General features: G+C 42.6%; 1 protein-coding gene across 1 annotated transcript in view; it reads right to left on the minus strand.

The window, feature by feature from the left end:
* Positions 1-25,670, minus strand: part of METTL24 (methyltransferase like 24) — a 47,866-nt gene extending 22,196 nt beyond the window's left edge. Inside the window, exons 1-3 of the mRNA XM_017827130.1 lie at positions 25,371-25,670; positions 5,064-5,162; positions 1,160-1,299 (exon numbers count right to left, since the gene is read on the minus strand). Of these exons, the coding sequence (XP_017682619.1) occupies positions 1,160-1,299; positions 5,064-5,162; positions 25,371-25,670 (539 nt within the window). The remainder of the gene's footprint in view (positions 1-1,159; positions 1,300-5,063; positions 5,163-25,370) is intronic.
* Between the last annotated feature and the right edge of the window lie 659 nt (positions 25,671-26,329).

The raw sequence follows: 26,329 nt of genomic DNA on the forward strand, positions 1-26,329 counted from the left end.
GAGTCTCCTCTCCATATACCTGATCTACCTCTAAAGGGTATGTTAGTGTTTTGCCACTGAGCAGTGCTGCTGAACAAAACCTGAGAGCCCCTCAACCTCTAAGGAGGTCTTTACAGCTCAATACAAACTCAAGCCAAATATAAACCCACCCAAATTAACCACAAAATGCTCCCTTTGACTGCAGTGCTCTCTGCATCCACTTCACTCTAATTGCTGGTGTTAACTGCCATGTACTAATCACTGAGAAACCCCACCCAGGCACTATTCCCTGCTATCCACAGTTTGTATCCCACAGCAGCAAAATCACAGAAATAAATTGCACTGGTTCAAGGGAGATGAAGTGCTTCAATACACCTCGAACCTAAAGCTGGCTCCCAGGACTGCAAAGACAGTATTATTAGGCAGCAGCTATGTGGTGATCTGTGTGAAATAGGCTCCAGATTCCAGCGATCGTTCTCCTAATGCAGCTGTGTGCTGAAGGGTAATGCAAAAGGCCAGAGGCCTGATGTACTCTGAGGACTAATCTCCCTCATCCTCGTGGGAAGCAGAATGTTTTCTTAGCACAGAAACAGGCTGTATATGTGGTTTTGCCACCTGAGAAAGCACTTGTTCTGTACAAAGTGAAAACTTCAGTCTCAAGTGCTGTAAATATCATAAACACTGCAAACATTTTCAAGTAAAGCCACAACTGCTTTTATTACTATCACTTCGCCACATATCACCCCTAAAGTGTTGAACAAACACACCCTCATACAGAAATGTACTATTTTGTCCCAGAGGCAGTTAACGAAGTTTTACAAGTAATGCTGCTGAACTACCCAGCAAATATGCAAGTCATCTCTGCTCAAAGAAGATGCTGTAGGCTTCTCAGTTTATCTCCTTAATTTCCATCTTCCTCTGTATGAATTACTACTCACAACTCACCATTAAGCAATTTGTTTTCATATTAATATTAGAAAAGCAAAGGAAAATAAAGAGCCTCATAGAGAAAGGCTTTTCCCTAAAAAAAAAGTTTACAGAAGCACATCAACACATAACATACGCAAACAAAGTCTATATTTTAGAAGACAACCTTATTGCAACCTGTGTTGCATTTATAGGGCTTTTTGAAGTTACCTCTCACGAAACAATTTCCTGACTTTTAAAAGAGAGCACTTACCCAAGTGAATACAGACGGCATTGCTTGCTTCTGATTCGGTGAATGAGGCTAAACCTCTCATCAAGACAGATCGACCAGGGCTTTTTTGAGGTTTCAGAGTACCCTTTCAGGCTGTTCAGGTTCATATGTTCACATGAAATCTGTTGAAATCAAAGGATGCTTCATTTTAAGACAGGACTTTTAATTTGTTTTTAATTTGCCTTCTGGGGAAAGAGTGGAAAAAAGAAAAATGTTAATTGGTTTCATTTAAATCTGATTGTCAATTTGGTACATGGCTACAGAAATTTGATCATTTTTTCCTTGTTCATCTGTTCTGCTTGGTGAAATTTAAGGCTTATATAATCCCACAGAGAGCAATGCAGTTCGAAAAGCAAATAATTAAGCATTAGTACTATACCCAAAATCATTTTTCCACAAGGAAAAGATCTTCACCATTCAAATGTTTTGGAGTTTTTTTCAAACCTTGGAATGGATTCTGCATCTCAAATAATGATAAAACCATTATTCATGTCATGATTCAAGATCATAATCACAAGGTGCAGTGTCACACAATGTAAGATGTATACCTTATCCAGAGTATCCTGGATGTCAGTTCCAGAAGGGATTTAATCATTACCCCAACACATGGCCTCTCCAAAAACAAGGGGATTTAAGCAAGTGCTTAACTAAACAGAGGAATCATAGAATGTGTGTCTATGCTGAGCTGGCTTAGACATCTAGAGTCTAAAGCCAGGATAAAACACCCTGCAAAAGAAAAAACAGAGACCCTGCAGGGAGGAACACTGTAAGTTAAAGCCCTTGTACAGACCAAGAAAGCAAAGACAGAAAACACACTGGATTCATCAGAAACCTGTAAGTGTCAAAAATCACTTAACTGAGGTGTGAAGTCAGCTTTGCCGGCAGCTGAGCAGCAGCCGGCAGCAGCCAAAACACAGCGGGGTCTGAGCCAACGAAACCAGGGCCCCGTGAATGACACCCTAAGGAGGAGCCCCTGCCTGCAGCACCAGCTCTGCCTGTCCCCCCAGCAGCCTGGGCCAGCATTTCACCCCCAGGCCACATCATCCTGCACTATCCTCTTCTTCCAGACACACTCTGGAAAAGGCAGGCATGGAGCTGGGGAGCGCTGCACCCCTTCCAGAACTCAGGATCCAGAGCACAGCAGGTGATGGAGAGCCAGTACAATTTGTAGGGCTGTTGCCTTAGCAATGTTAAGGAGGTAATGGGGAGCAGAAGTAAGCACCAAAGCTGTGGCTGCTTCTGCCTAAGAAAGGTTGTGCCACTCTGCATCAGTATCAGCATCTACAGCTGGGTTTTGAAGGGCTTTTCAAACCACATGCAGCCCAGCCATCAAATTCAGGGGTTGGAGGGCACAGGCTGCTTAACACGCAGATAGGAAAGCAAAGACTGAGAAGAGCTGCAGGAACCCAGCTGAGCCATCACAACAAAAAGTTGTTCTTTGTGCCAAGCACCAACCCTAACTGCAGGAATGGGAGCTGGCACTGTCAGAAAGCCAAAAACTAAAACAGTGGGAAGGAAAGTGGTAGACACAAAACCAGGTTAAACATCAGTCCTGAACACTGTTCTCATCTTGCTCCTTCCTTCCTCTACAGCAGACTGCCCAGGTTCAGTTCTCAGTTTTAGACAAATGAAAAAGCATGGCTCTGGTCCCACCCGGAACCACAGAAATGAAACAATTCTACACAGGGGTGAGAGCGAAAACTGGAACCCAGCCTTTAATGTGATAGGCACTCTCCATCAGGTACCTTATAATAAGTAAAAAAACTAATTCTTTAAGAAGCTTATGCTCTGAAAGATCATTGCCTGAAGCATTACATTCAAAGAGCTGCACACTGCATCACCACCTCCCTGCTCCTGCTCAGGATTCACTAAGTTTTAAGCAATTATTTGCACTGCACCCCACTACTCATTTCCCTTCAGTCACATAACAATCAAGGAATAAATGGCATTGCAAAAATAAGCACTAATTTAAGACACAGAAGAATAATGTACTCTCTATAGAAAACTAAGATTCTGCAATGCTGCCACTTAGTTGACTCATGGCATTATGAGCAATTACAATAGTCAGAATTAGGAGCAATTTTAACAGCTCTTGCTACTTAATTGCTCTTGCTATCAAAAATTAAAAAAAAAAAAATAAAAAAATCCAATGCTGAACCTGCCCTTAGCACCATCACCAGTCTGTTGCATGATTTACAGATCCTGATGCACTGAGCTCACATCCTGTTCTGGGCTTCTGTTCACTACTATCACACAAACAACAGCACAGGTAAGATAGTTCTGATCATCAGACATCAGCGCTGAAAAAGCTTTTTCTGGCCACACCTCGACACTGCTGACATGGCATCTTCCCCTCCAGCAGTTTAAGCCATTGTACACTATCGGCAGGGAGCTGAACTCAGGTAAGGTAATTAGTAGACACTTGCTCAGCAAACAAGGAATATGAGATCCCATGCTCATCTACATAAGCAGGATCCCATTCTCAGAAGTGCTCATACCGGTTATGGTGTTATCCCGTCAGTTATTAATATTGTAACATCTGCCAGGTCAGAAACAGAGATTTCTCTAATTTTTTGTTTTCACTTATGCTTGTTCCCCCAACCAAGGTCAGTTACTCTGGGAACAAAACTTCTTGATTAGTGTGTCAGGAGCAATAAGCTCTCTATTAATTGATGTCCTTGTAGGCTTTAACCCAACTAGTGGAGTTTAGCAGCATCTGCCACTGTTTATTAAGTCACTGAGATGATGTTTTCAAACTCAGTATGTCTGCTGCAGCCTAAATTTCTGTACAACAAAACAAGCAGCTCTACACACATCTCTTGCTGTCCCCATGCATCACCTTGCCTCTTGCCCTCTCAGTGCTGGCATGAGTGGCAGCACAAATGTCATTTTCTTGAGGATTTAGCCAGGGGTATCCACAAGCTGGAGGATACGTGAACACCCTACTACCCTCCTTTTTAGGTGTGTTTCAAATGAATCTTGTCTCAGCCTTGAAAGCACTGCATCAACAAAGAATTTCATATGTGAATGACATTTCAGTGACATTAGCACCTGAGGCTTTTTGCTGTTCTCCAGTGTAAGTAATGGTGCTGTTAAATCTGTATTCAAGGGTCAATTGCTGATAGACCTGGGTACTGAAAGCAGCTGCCCTGTCAGAACTGTGGGAATCTAGCACCTTTTCCATTTTTTATTACTGGAAATACATGCATAAATGCTGTTGTGCATAAATGATGCCCCTGTGAAGACATGATGGCCCAATTTCCATATGCGCTGATTGCTGAAGGTAACTATCAACACAATCTGGATTTAGAAATGACATATTTTAAAAATCACATAAACCCACTCATTTTCCAGGTCATCATTTTTGTCCCAAAAATATCAGGTATCATTGGTATCATTGGTATTTGGTATCATTGAAACAACTTGTCCAAGTTAGGGTCTGATGCCTTGTTCTCATTTTACTGGGAACCTCAAATGCATCCTTTTTAAGTAAAATGAGCCTGGTTATTATATTATTATTGAGAAGTGGAGTGGGGGAATAACACAGTTTTCTCAATACAGAGTGCTCTGTATTTTTCTGTATCTGAGAGGGAGTATGTGAGAGAGAGAGAGAGAGAGGGAGAGAAACTACATCTAGAATTTCAGTCATACCACGCTCCTGTCGGGACACAAACCCATTCAAAAACAAAAAGCAAGGAAATAATGCATTCTTTCTAACCTGTGTTTTGACCTTTACATTCATGTTGACCATCACTGCTAGGTTAAACAACTTTAGAAATAAAACAGTTTCAAAAAAAGTTTGGTGCAAGGTTAATTCATTAACTGAGAAGGAACAACTTGTAGAGGCAAACTATCTTCTAAATGGAGACTGAAATGAAAAACATACCTGAGAAGTGCTAATATACTTTAGGAACCTCAATGCCTCGTAGTTGAGGGAAGGAGTTGGACTTGCCCATGGTTGTAGTTCAACGTGCCATCTTACAGTCTGTAAAACAAATCAAAACAAAAAACACCTTAAAGGCAGTACAATTGTAAAATACCAGGCCTAATAAAATAAGGAGATTTAATTTCAAACAAAAAGTTTCTTAGAGGCTTGTCTACACATGAAAGACGTTTCAGAATAAAGTAGGGTTTGAACTACAATTAAAGAGCACTTATGATTTATAGTGATCAGCTTTGAAAGCAGATGTAGGTAATTCAGAAAGAAAGGGCTCTTCATCCAGGATACATGTGTCAACCCAGTTATTCTAGGACATCCAAAAAAGCCATGGCTTGCAGAAACACATGAAAAAAAAACAAGATCTGAGTAACTAAATCCCCTAGCAAAACATCTGAAAAGAGTGATATCATTTTAATTTTATATCTGTTGCATATCTCTGTTTGAATGTCCACTGAAAGAAGAACTTGGATTGTAAACAACAATCACCAAAGGAAACCTCTGCAAACAATCTCTTTTCTTTTTTAAGATCTAGATTTTATTGAAAAGCAAGCTTCTTGTGGTCTTTGAGAAAAGTCCTCTTCCTTTCCCATGCTTGCCAGACGAGATACACCAGAATTATTTGTTTCCCCTCAAAAAATACAAGTGTGGCTGCCCATAGCCCTACCACTTCTCATTTTTGTAGCCCCAAGGAAGTAGCTTCAGTGGGTGCTTTCTGTACTCCCTACAAGGCCCCTCAGCTCTGAACCTCAGGGATCCTGTCAGCTTTTCCAGAAACCCTTCCCACATGGACAGAGTAGGACAGAAAAGGTCTTTCAGACATGTGCTTGCAGAGCAACAGGGCTCTGTGCTCCCATCTGCACCACCTTCTCCAAATTCTGCCTGCTTTTGTCATGCTGGAAAATTTCAACTTGTCATCTCTTGCCCTCAAATAGAGAAAAATACAAGCATGGTGTTAAGTTGTACTAAATTAAGATTGATTCCTCATGGCTTTTCATCTTCAGGCACCATAACTCACTTCTATGGCTGGGCAGGTAGAATCAAGCTTCCCTTTAATCATCCTCAATTAACTGAGCTTCCATAATGGGGTTCCTCCCTCATAGGTTCATGTCGACATTCAATAAAATACAATCAGAAACCCCATTTGGGATTCCACAGGACTTTATTTCAAAAGAAGCCCTGGAAAACATGTAGGAAACAGCAATCAGCTGCAGAGGATGAAGACAGATCAGAGAAGTGAGGTGCTGAGCCACGAGATAGGACTGGTCTGTGGCACCAGGAGAAGAGCCAGCACAGTGACAGCAGGGATCCTCTGATGCCAGAGAGGAACACAGGAAAAAGAAGGTAAAACTAGAAAAGAAAGTTTATTAAAGAGGACCACCAGACTAGATGGAGTTTGCCTTGAGCTGGTATCACAAATTGATATTTTTGCAGCCTAAGAAAACGTAGTCTACAGTGAATGTGAGCCAGGAGGTCTGTATGAGGTTTATTGTTCCTTTAGGGGTTACTCTTTGTTGGGTTTTTTACTGTAAAGAGATGATGAAATGGACATTTTAGACTTTTTTTTTCCCCCAGAAGCAGATAAAACTAGCATTTCTCACCCTGAAACTTCCTGCCTATGGCAAACACGGGCTCCTATACTCTGCACAGCATGAGGCTGGAAGCAAGCTAGCAAGGAAGCTCTGCAGTAGCACATATCCCTGACCTCTGATTGCAGAAGGCAGCCTGCAAGCAGCTAACAGCAGGAGGATAGGAGCACACCAGGGAGTGAAATGCATGTAATCTTTCAGAATGAGTCACAGTTCACACGGCTGAATAACGTTTGCAATGACAGGAATGCTGTCGTTTCAACAGGCTTGAAAGCTGAAATGAAAATGAAGACTGACAATCATTTTCAGGCAAAAAAAGAAAGGGGAAAAAACCCACAGTAAACAAAACAAAAAAAACCAAACCACCTACCAACCACACAGATATCTAAACATCTGTGCCCAGTTATTTTGAAATTTATTTGTGTGAGAAGTAGCTCATTAAGTAGAGGAATTGCAGGGTGGCCACTGTGACACTATTCAGCAAGAATTCCCTCTGCACAGAGGGAAGAAAAAAAAATCCCTCTAATGAACCACGTGAATGAGGTTCTTTTTCAGCAAACTGCAATATACAAGAGCCACTGCAGCTTACTCTCAGTTTCTTAAAATCTTAAAGAAGACAAACTACCTTCCCAGTGACTCCAAACTATCAATAAACACACAAAAATGAAATAAAAACCCCAGTGACTTAATAAGGCAGTCTCAAAAAAAAAACCCAAAACACAACCTTTTATATAGTTCTTTAAATTTAGAAGCACTGCATAAATGCTACTTTTATGACAGAGATCAGACCTGAGGCTTCTGTTTGATGGTAATTCTTTTGAATAGCTTCTCAAACTTCACACTTGGTCCCTGGCTCCTTAGGAAGTAGCAGCATATTTCCATCCACTAACGAATACATTAGAGAGGTCTGTTCCTAACACCTACTAAGCATCTCTATGGAGCACTTCAACAGCTGCTGAATAGATTCACAGATGATGAACTGGGATGAAAATCTAGCACATCTCTTGGACTAAGTGCACCCTCCCAGTGGGTAACTCACTGATGTTGGTGACGTGACATAGATATGTTCGGGACTCACAAAATATCCTCCTGAAGAAGCCATTCCATATGTACATTGATAGCCTTTGTTTATAGTTTTTCAGGTAATTTTCAATCTGTTCCATAGTGTTACCATGTAAGCCTTCTCAAATAAACTCCACAGATAAAACTCACCTGGTCCCTGTGGACTAAGTGCTTTGTGAAAACCAGGTTTATTCCTGATAAACAAATGATCTTTATTTGAAGAGTTTCCCCCCTCTCAACTTTGCAATTTTATTTACTCAGAGCAAACCTGACTGTGGCATCATGATTTGGATTTTCTCACTTGTATTGTGGAAACCTCTAGAGTAACCAAGAGCTGTGGCTGCAATACAAAACAGGCTGAGGAGCAGCTCCTTTCACAACAGGCTTTACAGTCAGAGGAACACAGGAGGTATTACCTCCATATTATGCAGCTCTGGATATGAAAAGACAGACCTCCACAAGGTCACCCAGAAGCCAGAAAATGGGTTCAGCCATTCTACATCTCTGCCTATTACCATGGGTGTGCTATCTCCCTAGGGTAAGGACTCATCCAACCATGACTGTGTTTCCCAAACAGCAGCATATAAAGAGATGACAGTACCTGGAAAGTTACAATGCCACTTAAAAAAATACCACACCGAATATCTTGAAGTATGCCTCTATATACAGCTTCACTTACAGACACATTACCTGAAATCAGCATTGTAAGAAAAATCAGTCTTCAGCAAGACTTTGTCTTGAGCACCAGTGAGACACTGACTTCAGCTACTCCAGAATGGTAACGGATATCCTGAAACTGTTATTCAGGATGATGTCTAAATTTTTACCACATGAGATAACCATAGAATAAAGAAAATCTTAAGGCAATGCCATTGCTTTGTTAGAAAAAGAAGGACACATTTGAAGGTCTGATTTTTTACCCAGGTACTTCACACTTAAGGATAAGGACTGATGTTTCCTTCAAACTAATCTGACAGTAATCTGCAGAGACTTTTCTCTGGAGCCCACTTCTTTCTAGATTTTTCTTCCTCGTAGCCATCTGATAATCCCTTAATAATCTGTAGTATATATATGGTATATTTTTAAAGGACTGTAATTTAAAATCTCAAATCATAATATAAAATGTAAATAAACATCTGCAAAGGGCTTACAAACCAGCAGGTCTAAAATTGTAGGTCTGCAAAATATCTGGCTTTTCCAGCTTAAACTTGAACACACAAATCATTAAATTCTTTCCAAACCAATCCTAGTTTCAGTGCACTGATCCAAAAAACTCAACCCCTCCCTTCCTTTCTGCTTACATTTGAAAGGGAATTAGTAAATTTTGCATATTTCCATCTTTTTTTCAATAACTGTTTTTTCCCTCTTTTAATCTCCCTCCTTGTTAGCAGCTAATTAAAATACAGAAACATATTAGCTGTGTTTATAAACAAAAAATCTGGGAATTCCATTACCCTATGAAGCAGTCTGTTGCTTCCAAAGAAGAAACAAAAGACTTGTCAATATATACACAGATGTCTTAAGCAAATCCTGTGATTAAATCATGCAACAATAATTTTTTTACATTTGAGGCAGGTCCAAATGTGAGTGGAAATCACTTGTGGCAATAAATTCCATCAATAACTATAAATATTTGCTAGTCATAGAAACAAATGACACATGCATCTTCACCTCCAACCATTCTGGCTACCTGGTACCCTATGTACCACCACACTCATCCTTGTAAAAGGGCACAGCACAAGAGAGCTTGCTCGTGGGTGAAATTTTGCAGGGATTTTATCAGTTTAAAATGCAATGCGTGGGATTCAAATTGCAAAATTTCAGACATCTACACGGCAGATTTACTGGATTGAGTTCCTGAAGGCTTGCCCTTGTGAGAGGAGATATGATTTACAGAGCTTGGACATAATATTATTTGAGGTCCCGCTGCAGCACCTGTGGCATATTATTTTGTAGTGGTCTAATTGTTTGGGGTTTTCCCTCAATTCAGAAGTACCCTAAGTGAAAGCAGTGTGTTGCAGCCTACTCAAGTACTGGCTTTACACGACATGCTTCATGAGGGTCACACAACAAGTGTGAAGCCTGCTAAGACGAGTAGGAGGACTGCTGAGGGTGCAGGCAGCCAAACCTGGCACACTGCTCCTCTTGCTGACAACACAGAGCAGCTCCAGCGGCAAAGAATCCCTCGTGAACACCTATGTTTAGTTTCAGAGGCAATTAGCTGGTTGACTCCAAGGGAGAGACAGGAGTGAAGAAACGCTCCTGCAGTGAGGACAGCCATGGACAAAGCTCCCACAGTGGGCTGTGGAGCTAAGTTATCTGACAGGACAGATGAGGCAGACAGGCTCTTTAATGGAATGATTCATCTCTCTACAGAGTAGATGTCTATAAGTAGATGAGTCAAGCACTGGAAAAGTCCATGACGCTCCATGACCTGCAAAGAGAGCCTGAAGTCTGGGCTCAAGAACACCTACACCATAGATGCTCAACACCACAGAAGAGAAACCCCAGCCCAGACTATCACACATGCCAGACTGCAGAAAATCATGTGTTTTAGAGGGCTGAGCCTACTCTTTAGCCGTGAGCCTAAAACAACATTTAGCTGCACTTCGTTCTTCAGCAAGATTGAGTAATTCCAAATGTTTTATGTTAGGAGCAGCAATATGTGGCACAAGTTAAACCTAACTCCACCTCAAAGCTGAAGTGTCAGTACTGATGAGTAAGTATGTCTTCAGCCTTGGCAAAGAGCTCCTTGAGAAAGGTCAGTTCCTACAGTTCCCTTTAGCTAAATGTGTGAGAAATATCTCTAATTAAAATTTAGAAAACGGCCAAATACAGTGAAACAAAGAACTTTATTAAGAGCATGCTGGGTGCATCGAACTCGTGACCTGGTTCGAGAACACCTGGATGGGAGGGACGATTTGCATAACCACTGCCCCGCTCCTCCTTTGCCAGGCCTCACTCCTTCCCTCCTTAAAAGGCAATCTTCGCTTTCTGGTGCAGTCCATTGGTTGTCTTCACCCACCTGTCAGGCTGTTTCCCTGCCCCCCGGCCGCATGGTTCCCTGGCAGTGAGCCCAGGCTGGTCTCACCACCTTACATTCTGCCCGGTTTGCCTTTGCACTGTGACAGTAAGCAAGCAGAAACAATAAGTAGCAGTAAGCAGGCAGAACTATAAGCAGAGCAATAGGCAACCCCAAGCAGAACTGTATGTAGCAGCAAGGAGGCAGCAGCAGTAAGCAACTTCAAGTAGAATCACAACCAGTCCTCAACCACAAAATAGTTCCCCATTCCTTCAAACAAAATATTCCATCCCTACATGTCTGAATGGTTTCTTTCCTTTCTTTTCTTTTCTATTACTACTGTTTTCTATTTTTTCTTTGCAGTTTGGCTTTCTTAAACATATGAGGTTTTCACCTAAGAAACCACAGTGCAGAACTTGCTACATGCACTTCTTCTCTGCATGTGTGGGCCTGTATTGAGACAAAAGCAGTGGATTCCCTCTGAGTCATCAGGCACTCAGTGTACCACAGGGAAATGCAGGTCACACCTACTACTGCAGCCAACCTGAACTGAGAATTTCCACTCCAACAGCGAGACTCCAACGTTGCACAAATTCCATGATGAACTGAAAAAAATAATTAATATAGGAAATCTATTTCCCCATTTTTTTACTTTTCTGAGTTTATCTAAAGCAGAGGCATCTCTGACAACTCTGCACACAGCCTTCTCTGTACCCGACCACCACTGGATTACTCCATCCTCTCCACACACCAGGTTGGTGCAATGGAACCAGCAGGCCACAAAGGGAGTCCCTTCCATAGGCAAACTCCAGAGCTATAAAACTGTGGTGTGTTACAGAATAACAGAATGGTTTGGATAGGAAGGGACCTTTAAATATCACCTAGTATGATCCACTTCCGTGGTGCACACCCTCCACTAGACCAGGTTATAGCATTGTTCCCAGTACAGATTTGTGACGGACACCACTCACTATTCGTTTCCTTAGACATCGAGCCATTGACTATAACCAATTCCTTATCCATCTGTCAGTCCATCCATCAAACCTGTATGTCTCCTATTCAGAGGCAGGAATTCAGAGGTAGATGACATCCATAGCTCTTACTCTGTCCACTGATACAGTCACTCCATTGTACAACTCCACCAGATTAGTCAGGCACATCTTGCCCTTGGTGCAGCCACTTTGGCTGTCCCTAACCAACTCGTTTTTTTCAGCATGTTTTAACATATCTTCCAAGAGGATCTGCTCCATGATCTTATCTAAAGATTTGAATCTGGAACATTAGGCTGAGGAGCAAAAGCTTTGTGCCAAGATAAGCAAGCAAAACATACAGTCAGGCTTTCCCATGCAGGAAGGCTGCTTACAAAAGTAAATTCTGCCAGTCCCATAATATGAGCATTTTATGCATTAATAAGCGTGTGTCTTCAATTTAAATGAGTTTCTGACATGACCTGTATATGAAGAATTCTATGTCCAGGTGTGTGTGTTTTATTTAATTGAAGAAAGAATTTCTAAGATGCACTTAACTCTCCCTGAGCTCCTCACTCTCTCCAAGCCTCCTCATCTCCTCCAAGCCTTTGCAGTGCAGCACACATTCGTCTGCCTGGGAGCAGGATGCGAGTGCTGCAAGAGTCAACTTAGGAAGCTCCGAACGCTGCCCAGAGGGCTTCACTTGAGAGCAGTTTAGCAGCTGCAAGGCTGCAGTTTGCACCTTAAGTAAAACTCTTAGGGTTAGCAGGAAAAAGGAAAAAAGCAAAGTTTTGCACTGAAACGAAGCAAACTATTTTCTGACTTCAATTCTCATTAGAAAAGCTCTGAGTCACTGCACAGTAATTGAAACCCAAAGTCTTTACCCTTGCAAAGGAAATCAGTCTGAACACGAATACATAACAACCCCTGAAAAGGCAGCAATCAACAAGCATTTCACCTCTGCTTTCCTTTTGTTAATAATGATGTTTACTTTCTGCTCCTTTTGCTACTGATTTCCCACCTGATGGTATGAAATCCAGCCACACGCATACAAATCATTGCTCTCACAGTCTCGAGGGAACTGCTGGCCTAACCTGCAGGCAAGACACACCAACCTCCATGCAAAACACCAACAACTTCGATGCATTGGGAGGTTCAGCGCTTTACACACAAAGCCCATACTCAAGCTCTTTCCAACTCTACTTTTAGGTTTCTGTCTTTTCCCCTAAATATATGTCTCATAAGATAAGCATGTGCAGGAAGGAAGGCTGCTTGCCACCGACTTTGTGTGACAGAATTTACATCACTTTAGGAATGAAGAAAAGGCTTTGGAAAAATAAAGAGCACCTTCCAAAATTCACATGATGAAGCCAGATCTGTAGAGGATTCTAGGTGACTAATGCTCCATTGAATTCAAATCATAACCCTGACTTTCATAGTAAAATGGGTATTGGGAACTCACCAGGTTTAAATCAGTTGCTGTGGACACCCCTGTAAATTCACCACCAGACTGGGGCTCATCACCCTGAGTGAACTGGGACTTACAGGAAGCATGGGTTTCAGAAGGCTTGCCAAAATATTAATTTGTAGGTACTTACAAATTCAGAAAGCATTGCATCTAATTTATTATTTACATCGCATAACTACCACTCCTCGTTACCTCTGAGGAATAAACCCACTGCAGCCAAAGGAGCCAGGAGCTGAGGAGGTAGGAAAGGGCAGTGTTGCACGGGGGGGAACCCCTCTTCAAACCTCCAAAGGTCACCGAAGACCAACAGCTCTGCCATTGGAAATCGCAGTAACATCAGGGAGAAATATATGTTTATTAAAAGAGAGACTGATTTTACTCTGCTAAGAGACATACAGCTTTGAAAATAGACAAGTGGGATTCTTTGCTATGGTAATGAAATAAAATAAAGTGGGCAGCAGCATTCCAGAGCTATCCAGAGGCTGACAGCATGATACAGTATCCGAGGGAGATAAAACCAGAAGCCAGAACAGACTGAAATTTATGAAAGTAAATTCTCAAAACTGCTTAAGCAGCTCAATCAGATGAATTCCTTCCAGTGCCTGCATGCTTTTGCCAACACTTAAGGATAACAGCAAGAAACAGATACAGCAACTACTGGTCACTTCTTGTCAAATTCAGATTTCTGCTAAGCAGATGCAAGACCATGGTTTCAACCTGTATTCAGAACTGCTTTAGGTGAAGTGCTTTGGCTGAGAAAATATGGGAGACTCCATAATCCATACAATAAAGTGGGAGGAAAAGCTATTTTCTTCTAGGTTGACTTCACTTCAATATTCAAACCACAGCATAGAGCAGACAGAATTCATCAGTAAATACTCAGCTAGCCAGATAAGCTGAGTTTATTCTGTGCAAATTCCAGCACTCTAACTATGATTTACAGATAGGGATGCCTCTGGCAGCCTATCCACTGACTTCAGAGCCTCTGCCTGAGGCTAAGAACTCCGGGGGGAAAAGAAGGTGCTTTGGAGTAAAACCAATGCTTTCACACAAATAAGAGCATTTCACACTTGTGCAGATTTCTCTCTCATCCAAGTGGAGTGCAAATGTCTAAACAGAAATGGTCGCCCACACCTTCTACACTAAAGGGAGACCTGAAGCATCAGAAAACCCCTTCCCCTTCATCTTCCCCTCCCGGGTAAGTACCAGGACAACCTTCTGTGCCCAGGAAGCAGTAGAGGGCAGTATTTGTCACTAGACATCTATAATCTCATAAAGGAAGTAAACACTAATTCTTATTCATGGGTAAACCAAAGGGCTGAGTAACTTCTAAAGGTATTTAAATTTAATAGTGTAAAACCTAAGGTAAGAGAGAAAATATTTAGAACAGGTACCTAAGTATTGTTCCTTCAACCCACCACCAGTTTCACTTGATTGTCCTGGGTTTTACTGGATAGTCAGGGAAGACTCAAAAAGCCAGACTTCACTTTTTTCTTCTTCAACTCCTTATTTCATAAAAGCATTAGTTAATAAAACAAGATAATGGAGCTTCACAGAATCAAATGTATACTAGCTTTAAATGTCTACCAACATACTCCTTTTCTTGTTTTTAATATGATTATGGATTACCGCCCTTAGTCTAGAGCTATGTAAAATTCTTCCAAACAAAATAAAACCGTGTGTTGGGCAATTAGTTCCCTGTGTCTAAAAAGGCAACAACAGCTGGCTCACAAGTTGTTAGGATTTTAAGTACAAGATGACACATTTATTTTCCAATTTACAAAGAACAAAATCAAGATCATTTCAAAGCGCACCAATTTGAAATATTTTTGGGTCTATACTTATATTGAACAAAGTATAATAAACCCATGGAGGATGGTCTTGGGCAAATATGCACCATCTTCTTTAGTTAAGGATATTTTCCCATGTTTTATCCCTGATTCTGAGCATTATACAGATACAGCACCAAACAGCTACATGGTTTGACCCTGAACTCATGATACATCCAGGATTCTCACAGATTTCATAATGAATAATAATTGCAAGATCAAACCATTAATCAAGACATCTAACTAAGAAGAAACACATCAGCTCAGCAGCAAATTGACACATAATTGCTTCTTGTTTAATTTTCTCAAAAGAGCGAGGGAAAAAGAATAAGATGTGGTAGCTTCGCTCTATTCAGGATGAAACAGAGTTCACTTCTTTGAAAGCTTCAGTGCTGCAGAACAACCATGAGGAAAGCCCAAAAAGAGACATGGCATCAGTACTAACAAATTTTATTGTTCCTTTGGGGTTTTTTTCAGAGAGCTCCTACCCTGTGGCACCTATCTATGGATAAATCTCACTCCTTCACTACTGCTGTCCACTCTGCAGGGAGCAGGAAGGGTTTGAAAATGATTTCTATCATTTTTAGGCTTCTAAGCAGCAAATAATATTTAACGTTATATGCTGCATCAACAGGCATTACCCTCTCTTCCTCCTAGAGTTTCAAACACTGTCTCTTTGTAAAATATGAAAGAGGATGCTAAATAAAAGGGCACTGACTTTGAAGCTCCCAGTTGATTATTTGACTTAGCTAGCTGCTAGGAGAGGAATGAGGAAGAGGGCTGGGGACAGATGAGGCAAAGCAGAGGGAGGATAAAGCAGCAACAGCAGCTCTGCAATGTTAACGTTTGCCACTTTAACATCAAATGCACATATTTCCCAGACAGGTCCAGCTCCTGGCACACCATTGATATTTGCTCCTTTGCTCTAATTTTGTCTAGGCTAATTTTCCCCAGCAGACCACCCTGTCACACATGCATGAAACTAAAAAACAGTGACTCTACCTCATCAAAAGTAATAGCAAGAACACACAGCATGTCCACCATTTTAGCAATATCCCTAAGAGAGACTAGTTGCCTAACTGGCTCTTTGCAGTTCTTTCCTTCCTAAGCTCTCAAGGCCCATGAACTTTGTCTTCCACACTACAAGAAGGGCAGAGGTTTCAATTCCTTCAATCTGCAGCAGTCACAAGGTCAGTCCTGGAAACAACCCAGAATTTTGTCGCTTCCAGAAGAGCCTACAGCAGTGCACCTGAAGCTGCACCTGAAATCTATCAGAAAGTGAAATCCAAAGTAAACTTCAGCAGATCACTTGTTAAATGAGCTGCTGGTTAGCTCTTTCTGCAACAAGCACATAAACCTAGAAGTTTTCCATATAAAATCTGAAGCAGTTGGCTTGACCTGACAATCCTAAGAGACTTCAGAAGCCAACAGCTCACTGCAAAGTCCTCTTGGTTCTACATTCCCGGAAACAAGAAAAGTTCTCATTGCATGACAGGGAGAACTATGTTCATCACAAGTACCCCACATTTGGGATCTGCAAAACCAGAACAGTTCTGTGGTACTGACTTTTGAAGAACTCTGCAAAGACACTTTGTTCCCATCTACAAAGCATATGAAGACAACTTTGGTGAGAAGCAAGACTTCTGTGTATGCCCTAACAGCTGCTAGAACTACTACATTTATCATTACACAAAGACATAAGGAAAGGTTTATTTATTTTATTTATACACATATCGGGGTGGACAAAAATTACAGGACTATTTTTAAATGTTGCAAAAAATTAGTAAGAAAGCAAAATAATCACCAAGGGGATCCCCCAGAACCAGACCCAGAACTTATGCTCTTCAAGGACACCTCATCCACCCATTCTCTGACAGCACAGTCTACGAACACTTCACAGACAGAGCCCTTCTTGATGGTGCTTGAGCCCGATGGCACATTCAAACACAAGCCTACTGAAGAGAAGATCAGACAGGGGAAAAAATCACGTCATTGAAAATCCAAACTCTTCCACTGAGCACAGCATAAACAGTTGGGAACAGTTCCATCATCTCCTGCTTAAATTGACCCAGTTGTTGCCATAAGAGTGAGTTCAAAATCATGGCTTTCATCTGTGTTACCCTAGGTATTGGTCCATTTACACACATGATTTCTATTACCTTTAGAGATTTGCTAACTCAAAATAGGGCAGCATGTCACCCTGTCACTTTTGTAGGCAAAAACACTAACATAAACGACATCAGGGTGAGTGATGTATGTTACAGATTCCAGGATACATATGCTATATACTGCAACTGAAAGAAAAATTAAATCAATCCTTTTTTTCCCCCTTTATTTGTTCCACTGAACTGCCTGTCATTTGATCTTAAGACTTACAAACACAAAAGGGCTCTGGACAATGTTTCATCATACACGAAAGTATCTTGGTGCATATCTGCTAGCTACAAAAACACTGGAGTTGAATAAATGACTCACATCCACTGCACACAGCCCTGGAGCACTGAACAGCCATCCAAGACAAACATAGCTCAAAGCTAATATTAGAACAAGTGATAAGAGGGGGCTGCTGCCATCAATGATTAGTGGTGGTTCACACAGACTTTCTCACCTATGTGTCAAGTCTTTTATCTAAGCTGTGCCATGACTGACAGCCATCACTGCCAGGCTGCAGGAGGAGGACAGCATGATCTACCATAAACAAAACAAATTGCTTGTGTGAAGGCTGAAGGTCCCTCACTAATGCTACCTAAATCTCCAAATTCTACATCTGTTTTGTAAGAAGTGATGATGCCCTCGTCACACTGTCTGTATGAGTCTGCGAGGCAGCTGTGAGAAGGTTTTGTTCTTCACCACAGGATTTCAGTACTGTACCCCTTGTCAGCGGCCACTGGAGTTTGCTCTGGGTTCACACCAGAGATCCACCAGCTGCACCTCAGTCTGAACCATGGCCACAGTTCAGTAAAAGTGGCACAAGAGATGTCTGGCATGCCAGCACCTACCATGTAGTCTCAAAGCAGACACACATCTCTGTTAACTGCCTGGCTGGCTGGGTAAATGTTGATGTGAATTGACTGAACAAAGTGGGATAAAACCCTTACTGGTGATGAAGTTAAATATTTGTCTCATAAGAAGGCAGCTAAAGGTTGGAAATGTAAAGTAAAAACCCTAAGGCTATCTGGGAGAATTTTTACCTGTCCAAAATCTCTCTTTCTGGATTCTTCTCTCTCCAAAGAAAGAAATTTGAGAAAAGAATAAAGAAAGCTTGGCCATCTTGAGAACTGCTTGAGCAAGGAAAGCTGTGTGTCCTCAAAACCATTCTCACTTCTTATTTCAAAACACGAAACGTGACAAAAGATAATTTTTGGCACTAACTGTGCTCATTGTCTTCAAGGCTGTCAAAATTTCCAGCTTTCAGAGACTCTTTCCCTATGACAAGACTGTGACTTGCTGCACAATCGATTTTCGCACCAGTGCTCACCTCCTCCCACCTCCTGCTTGACAGCTTTCATGCAGAAGATATCCTTCCTCCATCAAGCACATACACAGCACGGGGAGTCCTGCTTGTTTGCTGCTAATAAGGTCTGATAACCAGCAGTGCACCAGACAACACAACCCAATTCCCTAAACACAGTGAACTTCGGAGGGGTGGAGAAAGAGGTGAGAGCAGAGGATGTGTTTATTGAATTGCTGCCCTTCAGTGGGACACAGAGGCCATGACCACAGCTGCTCAGCCACTCTCTGAGCATCACCACACAGGCAGGCAGGAGGGCAATGTGGGTTGCCTGGCCCCCACAGCAGTCCCATGAAACAGTTTGAGCTGAAGATAGCAAAGAGGAATGGATCAGTGTGGTTTTTTTCTGCACCTGCTACTGCAGTCATAAAGGATTTTCATTTTGTACAAGGCCTGTGGACTATCTCTCTGGGTTCAAGGAATGAGGCACAACTGTAATGGTCATCACAGAGCAAGGCATCTGTAGAATAAATTATCACCTTGATCCTTGGGTCCCTTAAAAAAGAAAGCTTATATATCCTAATTCATTTTTTCTGTGCCACAGCTACCTAGAAAAAATTATTCTTATCTTTATATGCCAAAAGAAAGTCTTGAGAAGGTACTTGAAAGAAATCTATGCTATTGGATATAATAAAGTCTCATAATGCTATAATGACTTTCTGAAAGATAATATTCCCTAGCTGCTTCTCAAAAATTTATGAAGGAAGAACATATTTCAGGTAATAAAAAGTGTGTAAGATACAAGGTTATTTTGAGTGATCATTTACCTCACAAGCTTGCAAGTGACATCATTGTCAGAAAAAACCTTACCATCTCCTTTTTATGGTCTACTATAAACACATTTCAACTGCAGTGAGAATACAGTGAAAGCCCAGTATTGCTCCTGCTTGGCTACTTGGAGGATTCCTGTACTTGGGTACTTTCTGGTACCTCAGCTTCCCCTGTTTACAGGCAGAGCTGGCTGATGCTCCCCAGATTTGGTTATCTGCTGTTGAAAACTGTTTTCAGTAAAAGTTTATTCTTTTCTTCCAAACACAATAACTTCTCTCAGTCTATGCTATTGGCCTGAATATTTGAACAAAATCAGACCACGGCTCTCACAGCTAGCTGTTCCTCAGGTACTAACAGAAACCATAAGCTCCTATCTTGTGCTAACCTTACAAGGTAAGCATCTTTGTGTTGGTTCATATTTGCTAAGAGACCTCCAAGTGCTGGAGGGACAAAAGCTATCAACTAGTGTCCCTTTCTCTGGGGTCCACTAAATCATCACACAGAACAATTATGGTGGTGTCTGGTCTCTCTAGTGAGGTATTAAGCCAGGGCAAGGATCGCTTATTATAGTCTTTAAAGACCCTACTACCTCTTTTTATTTCACTTATGTTAGATCATTGTTCAGGCTAAATTCCAGTTTGGCTAATCACATTGTATCTGCCAGATTGCTTCTCTAATTGCAAAGCAGGTAAATGTAGCCAGAGGGACCTCAGGAGGTTGCCCTGAAGCATAATGAAAAAGATACCTAGACATTCCCTGTGTGCACACTCGAAGTTCACATTTTTCTAGGGAGTCTTTCCATTACTTACCAACTGCAGAGTTCAAAGATTTACCTAATATCTTGCCTGAAAATCAAGCCAGTTACTTCTTGTCCTACTTGTAGTGGACCTAGGGAACAAACGGTCATTGTGTCCTTCAACAAAAAATTATTTTTTTTTAGTTTGAAGAGTTTTGGCACATTCCCTCAAAACCTACTTTTCCCTATTCAAAACAAATACCAGTTCTGCAAGCTTTCTCTGCAGGCTTGCCTTCCTGCAGCTCTTAACACCTTTTTCCTCTCAATGAGACTCCTTCCAGTTTGTCTACCTGCTATTAAAGGAGGCGCCCAGAAGTAGCACACTCAAAAGAATAATCAATATCCAGCTCTTCAGCACAGCACTCCTCTGCCACTCATCCATTGAAGCCAGGACTCTATTCACTCCTTGACACAGCATTTAGAGAACGGTACTGCATGCTGTAAAGCTCGTCATGTCTCGTACACAGGTGAAGAGACTGGAAAAATCTCTGGATTTAAAATCACTAGGAGATCCAAAAGGCTGCCTTAACCCATGCAGCTCCCTTGGTTTGGCTCAGCCAGGGCAAATCCACTCCTTCAAACGCAGCCTGAGGTGACTCACTGCACAGCTCCCAAAGCCCTGTCATGTTCAATTCTAGTGTAATGCTAAAACACTGCTCCAGGCACACATAATGAATAAACTTATAAAAGTTAAGTCCCAATCCAAAACAGACCAGCTATTACACCATGGGATATGGAAAGACAGACTAGATTTAACTTCAGAATAACCGTTTTCTCCAAGAATTTTGGCTCCTGCTCATCCAGAGTCAGAGTAACTTCCTGTTCAAATATTACCCAAAATTTACCAGACTTTTAAAGATGTGAAGCCAGCTTGAAAAAACTATACATGCAAATAGGCAATAAAAACATCTGTTATATTTTTTAACCAAATTTCTAAAAGAATTAAAAAGGACTCTTGGTATAAGCCCCATATACCACTGACATAAATGTAAATGGCATTGTCATCCTAAAATTAAAAACCAAATGTAAATTTAACTAAAATCTTAGCAATAATGTAATGTTAAATTGCATGAGGTTATTTTGAACCTGCCATATTAACTGCCAAACAGTTATTCCACATAATTTTGAAGATATCACTCCAAAATAATTTGCAAGATTTCAATTAAATTAAAGGTGAGAACGTTATCATTCATCACCACAGAGAAGCACTAACCTCTCAGAAATAGTTCCTATTTAAAGAAAAACAAAACCTTCAACCCAACGAGCAACAGAAAAAGACAATTAGTCTACATTTATAATGAACCAAAAGACAAAGGTATACAAGTAATGCCTAGAAAAACATAATCTCACAAGTTTTTTCTGTTTTGGGCAATGATCCATCATGTTTCAAAATATGTTATAATCCCGGACAAAATACAAATGGGCCCAGCAGCAAAATCTAATTCTTAGCTTTTAACCGGTGAAAACACTTTCATATTCCTAGATAGGAGATGAAAGAGCATCCAAAATAACATCAGGTTAACTTTGGCAGCATACCACACTACCCACCTCCAGGAAAATAAATCTGCCCAAGAGGCAAAGAATTCTAGGTTTTCTTAACTAGACTCTCAAAGAGGGCTCCTCCCAGTTTCAGTGCACAATAGCCAACATAGCCTTGTTATTGCAAGAATTTGGTGTTATTTCGAAGTCCAAATGCAACATTTTTTTTTCTTTTGCCATGGCACCCTGGAATAACTTTTTAAAACTCGCCTCACACATCCGCAGTGCTGCGTGGGTGCAGACCTTGCTAATACCTATTGCAAGAGCAGGTGCATCTGGAAGAATTTGTGTGTTTCCATGTAGCTAGAGGTTTTATCTGCTGCATATATTATGCCAGGCCAGTGCTGAACACAATCAGAGCTTAGAATCACAGGGCATTTTTTTAGCAACAATGCAGTTTCAAGTGCTTCCACCAAAACATAAATGCAATGACAAACTTCCACTTGGTTTACATCTGCAGCCCAGCATAACTCGTCCCATTCTTCAGATGACCATCATAAGTTGTCAATGGCAAATTTTGCTTATTTTGTCAGCAAGAGCAGCAGCATCTGCTATTTGGTAGGCTCAATCAGGAGCAAAACAGCTGGGAGCAACACAGCTCCCTGAAGCACCAGAACAGGCAGCTCCAGCAACTCCTAGAGCTGTCACATAGCTAAATTGCTTTATTCCCTGCTGCTTTCAGTTAACATTTTTTATGTATGCATCTTAAGGCACAAACAGACACTTGGAACCTTGGCGATCAAACCCTCCCACCCGCTGCACAGTCTTGGACTCTGCTGATGGAGCCTTACCATCAGCTGTGCAGGCAGCTTCCTGCAGACTCAGGGGCCGTTTACGGGCAAGTCTCCATCTCTCCCATCCTGTCTGGGTCTTTTTTCCCCCCCCCTTTTGGTGGTGTTGGTTGCTTGACTGCAGTTGTGCTTGGGAAACAAATAATACAACTCTCATTCAGGAAACTTTAAAGTAATTCGAAGTAGGCATCAAATAATTTCCTCATGTGTTTTTGCAGTTTACTTTCTTATACAGCCACAAAGTAGGATATTCAACTTCATCTATGGAAACACTCTGTTCATTGGTCTTCTGCATTAGTTCAGTGATGTAAGTGTGAGCAGAGTTATAACCAAGCAGCAGTGGGAAAATAGAGCAAAGTCTGGCGTTGCCGACTTTTTGTTGCTGCCATCCTGCTGGCTCACACATCGCGGCACGGTCCAACACCACCCCCATAAACAGCAGCAGGAAAAAAAAAACCTATTCCTGAAAGCCTCCGGTTTACAGACAGACAGAAGACACTGAAAACATATAAAAGCCACAGCAAAAAGCAATCCCAAGCCGATACAGCACAGATCTGTGCAAAGAGCCTGTCACTCTCCTCCAGGCAGCATTTACACACAGCAGTGCACCATACCCATACCGGCAGCAGCCGCACACTGATGCCTTTCTCCAGAGCTGCTGGTAGAAGCCACGGTCCATCAATTTAACCAGCCTTTTTTGGTAAGAGCCCCCATTTTGTCTTACAGTGGTCTGAAGTGAAATATAATGTTTCCTGATTTAAAAAAAAATAATAATAAAAATCACCCATTAATTTTTTTTTAAGCTATCGTGCTTTTTAACAAGAAAAAATGGTTGCACTTAGACCACTTCCACTTTATTTTCCCAGAGCTTTTCCCTCTAAATTTTTATTTAACAACTCTATTTCAAAACCAGGAATCTCTGGAAGTTCAGTCCTATTATCCCCAGAGCCCTATCTTCACTTCAAGTAGACTTTTCTTAGCCTGTAGCAACAGGCTCAAGTCAAACAGATGAACACGGAAGACACTTGATGATCTCAAACTAAACCTGGCAACTCCACCCTGTATTATATTTACTAATATTTTTCACTTGAGTTAATTAGTGGGATTCAAATGAGACCTCAGCAGCAACATTCCCAACACCACAAACCACAGTAGTGATGTTTCACATGCTTCACCTGGAAACACACCAAAACATACTACTCTGGGCTTTCCAGAGCCTCAAGCTCTCCCAACACTGCAAGGTGCCGCCAGTTCTCAGGTACAATGAGCTGCCTCTCCTGATGCTACTTTCCACTAGGATTTCCCTACAAATCACTAAATAAATTAGGATGTGCTTTATTTTTGCCTCTTGTTTTCTGATGCCATTCTTATTACATGTTTTCAATAACCTATCTTAATCCACGGGATTTTTTTCCCCCATGAATCCTGAAATTCTTCCATAATTAGGATCACTTAAAAGCTGGGCTTTAGAATACCAAGTAACACAGCATTGACAACAAAAATCACAAAACCTGATACTGCAAGATCTAGGTGGCTCAGTATGATATCAATACCACAGCACATCAGGTGCTACACCACCACACAGTCATTATTTTGAAGAAATATGTGACAATGTCCTCACTGAAGGAAGCAAAGGATTATCTCATTTCTCCTAAACCTTTCAGGAAACCAGAGGCAGGAAATAGCGTTTTAATTTTTCCATCACAGTTTCCCACAGAAGATGAGGCAAATCGAGAAGTGAAACTATACACAAGTTCATTGTCCTTCTCCTCTTTAAATAAAAAATTAATTACTGAGGGTGGCAAAGGCAAAGAAAAGAAAGCAGATTTTCAAATGAGAGCCCATGGTGACAGGACATCTGATCAGACAGTTGTTTGGATGTTAGCAAGTGGTCTTTTCACTAAAGGACTCTGATCAAACCCAGATAAAGTTTCTGTGACAAGTTTAAGGACAAGCTTTAGCCATTCCACAGACTACTGGTTTTATTCTTGTTGAGGCAAAGATCAGAAACAGTTAATTACTCTGATCAGGAGGATAGTCTCATCTCTAGGAAAATCCCATTTGCTCATCCTCCTGATCATTCCAGCTTCTTTAAGCACATCTCTGCACAGACCATCAATACTGTACCCTGACAGCAGGGCCCCAAAATAGGACTCTTTTCCCACCTTCAAAAGCTGGCTCTTCTCCCCTTGAAAGACTGCAAAGAAAACTTCACAAATATCTGAATCTCTAAGTGGTTCCTGAGAGAGTGGCATCTGCCAAAACCAAAGATGACATGGAGGTCATCGAAGAAGACAAGATCCCACTCCTGGTCACGCAGGCAGGTAACTGAGGGGTAAAGATAGTACAGGTACTCCTCACTTTTGCTAACTCCAGATGCTAATGATAGTCCTCACTTCCCCAAAAGGCTTAACAACCATTAGTAGGAACCTAATTACAAGTTCAATTTCCAGCTCATTAACTAGCTCATTAATTCTAAGACCAGGTCTTAAAACCCTTTCTTGACCGCCTTCTGCGAAAGCAATGGCACTTGGATGCCAAGAACGCCAAGGGCCACGGACTCTTCCCAACCTTGCTCCTAGTTGGGGATGTCAAGCCTGATGAGCGCGCCGGCTAACTCGGGGCCAGTGTTACCTCCTCAAACCGAGATCTGACCCTGTCCAGCCCCGCTCCAGCACACTCCCCCTTCTCTGCAGCTGAGGAGCAATCCTCAAAAAGTCGTTCGATCTCTTCCCAAGAAGTCGCCTTCACGTCATCCCGCACCACCTCACCTCACCAACGCCCTCCCGCCACCTCCTCTCAGGTACGAGCCACACCTCCGCCCCGGCTGCCCGCTCACCCTCAGCTCCTCACGGGGAGAAGGGGGCGCCGGTCGCGACACGGCGGTGGCTCCTCCCGAGCCCGCCCTACCTTCCTGCGGCGGCCGCCCGGGGGCTGCAGGGCGCAGCAGGCGGGCGCGGCGCTCCCCCGCCGCCCGCTCCGCACGTAGGTGACCCGCCGCCTGCCCCCCAGCGCCGCCGCCGCGCCCGGGCGCTGCTCCGCGCCGCGGGGCGGGGGGGGCGCCCGCCCCGCCGCCACCGCCCGCTCCCGGGGCTTCTCCTCCGGACACCAGGATCGCCTCATGCCCAGCTGGAGGCAGAGGAAGAGCGCCGCGGAGAGCAGGCAGAGGCGGAAAGCCGGGCCCCGCCAGAGCGGCCGCTCCTTGGGCATGGCGGCGGGGGCTGCCCTGCCCGGCGCGGCCGCCCCCCCGCCCCGCCGCAGGGCTCATGCCGCCGGCGGGCCGGGCCCCGCGGCCGCCGCCGCCGAAACTTGGGAGACCCCGCCCCGAGCGGGGCCGGCCGGGGAGGGGCCGGGGTGCCCCTGTCCCGGCCCAGCGGGGGCTGCGGGGCACAGGGGTGTTCGGCATCGGACGGCCCGCGGGATGCTCCGCGCCCCGGCGGGGGCAGCGCCCGGGTACCGAACGCGGGGCCGTGCCGCTAAGGAGCCACAGGTGCGGGTCGCTGGTACGTGCACCCGGGCCTGACAGAGGACAGAACCCCCCGACCTAACTGTTATATCGCCCATCTCTATAGCATGGAAGTGTGCTAACTTATCAACGTTTGTATTATTTCAGATTATACACATTATGTAATGTCATGAAGTAGTGGAATTTTACTGGAGACTTGGGTATTGTTCATGGCTAAGTCAAACAAAAGGACAGCCCAGGCCTGGAAACAAGGACTTTGCTTCTTGGAAGGTTAGAGATATCCATGAAGGATAAAGGATAACCCTGAACATCCAAGATAGCATTAGCATCCTAACCCTTCTGATATGTCTTTGAAACCTTCCCAGTATCATTTGGCAGTACATATAATAATTCCAGCAAGGCT

The sequence above is a fragment of the Lepidothrix coronata genome, unplaced genomic scaffold, assembly GCF_001604755.1.
Source record: "Lepidothrix coronata isolate B3197 unplaced genomic scaffold, Lepidothrix_coronata-1.0 Scaffold5, whole genome shotgun sequence".
NCBI lineage: Eukaryota > Metazoa > Chordata > Aves > Passeriformes > Pipridae > Lepidothrix > Lepidothrix coronata.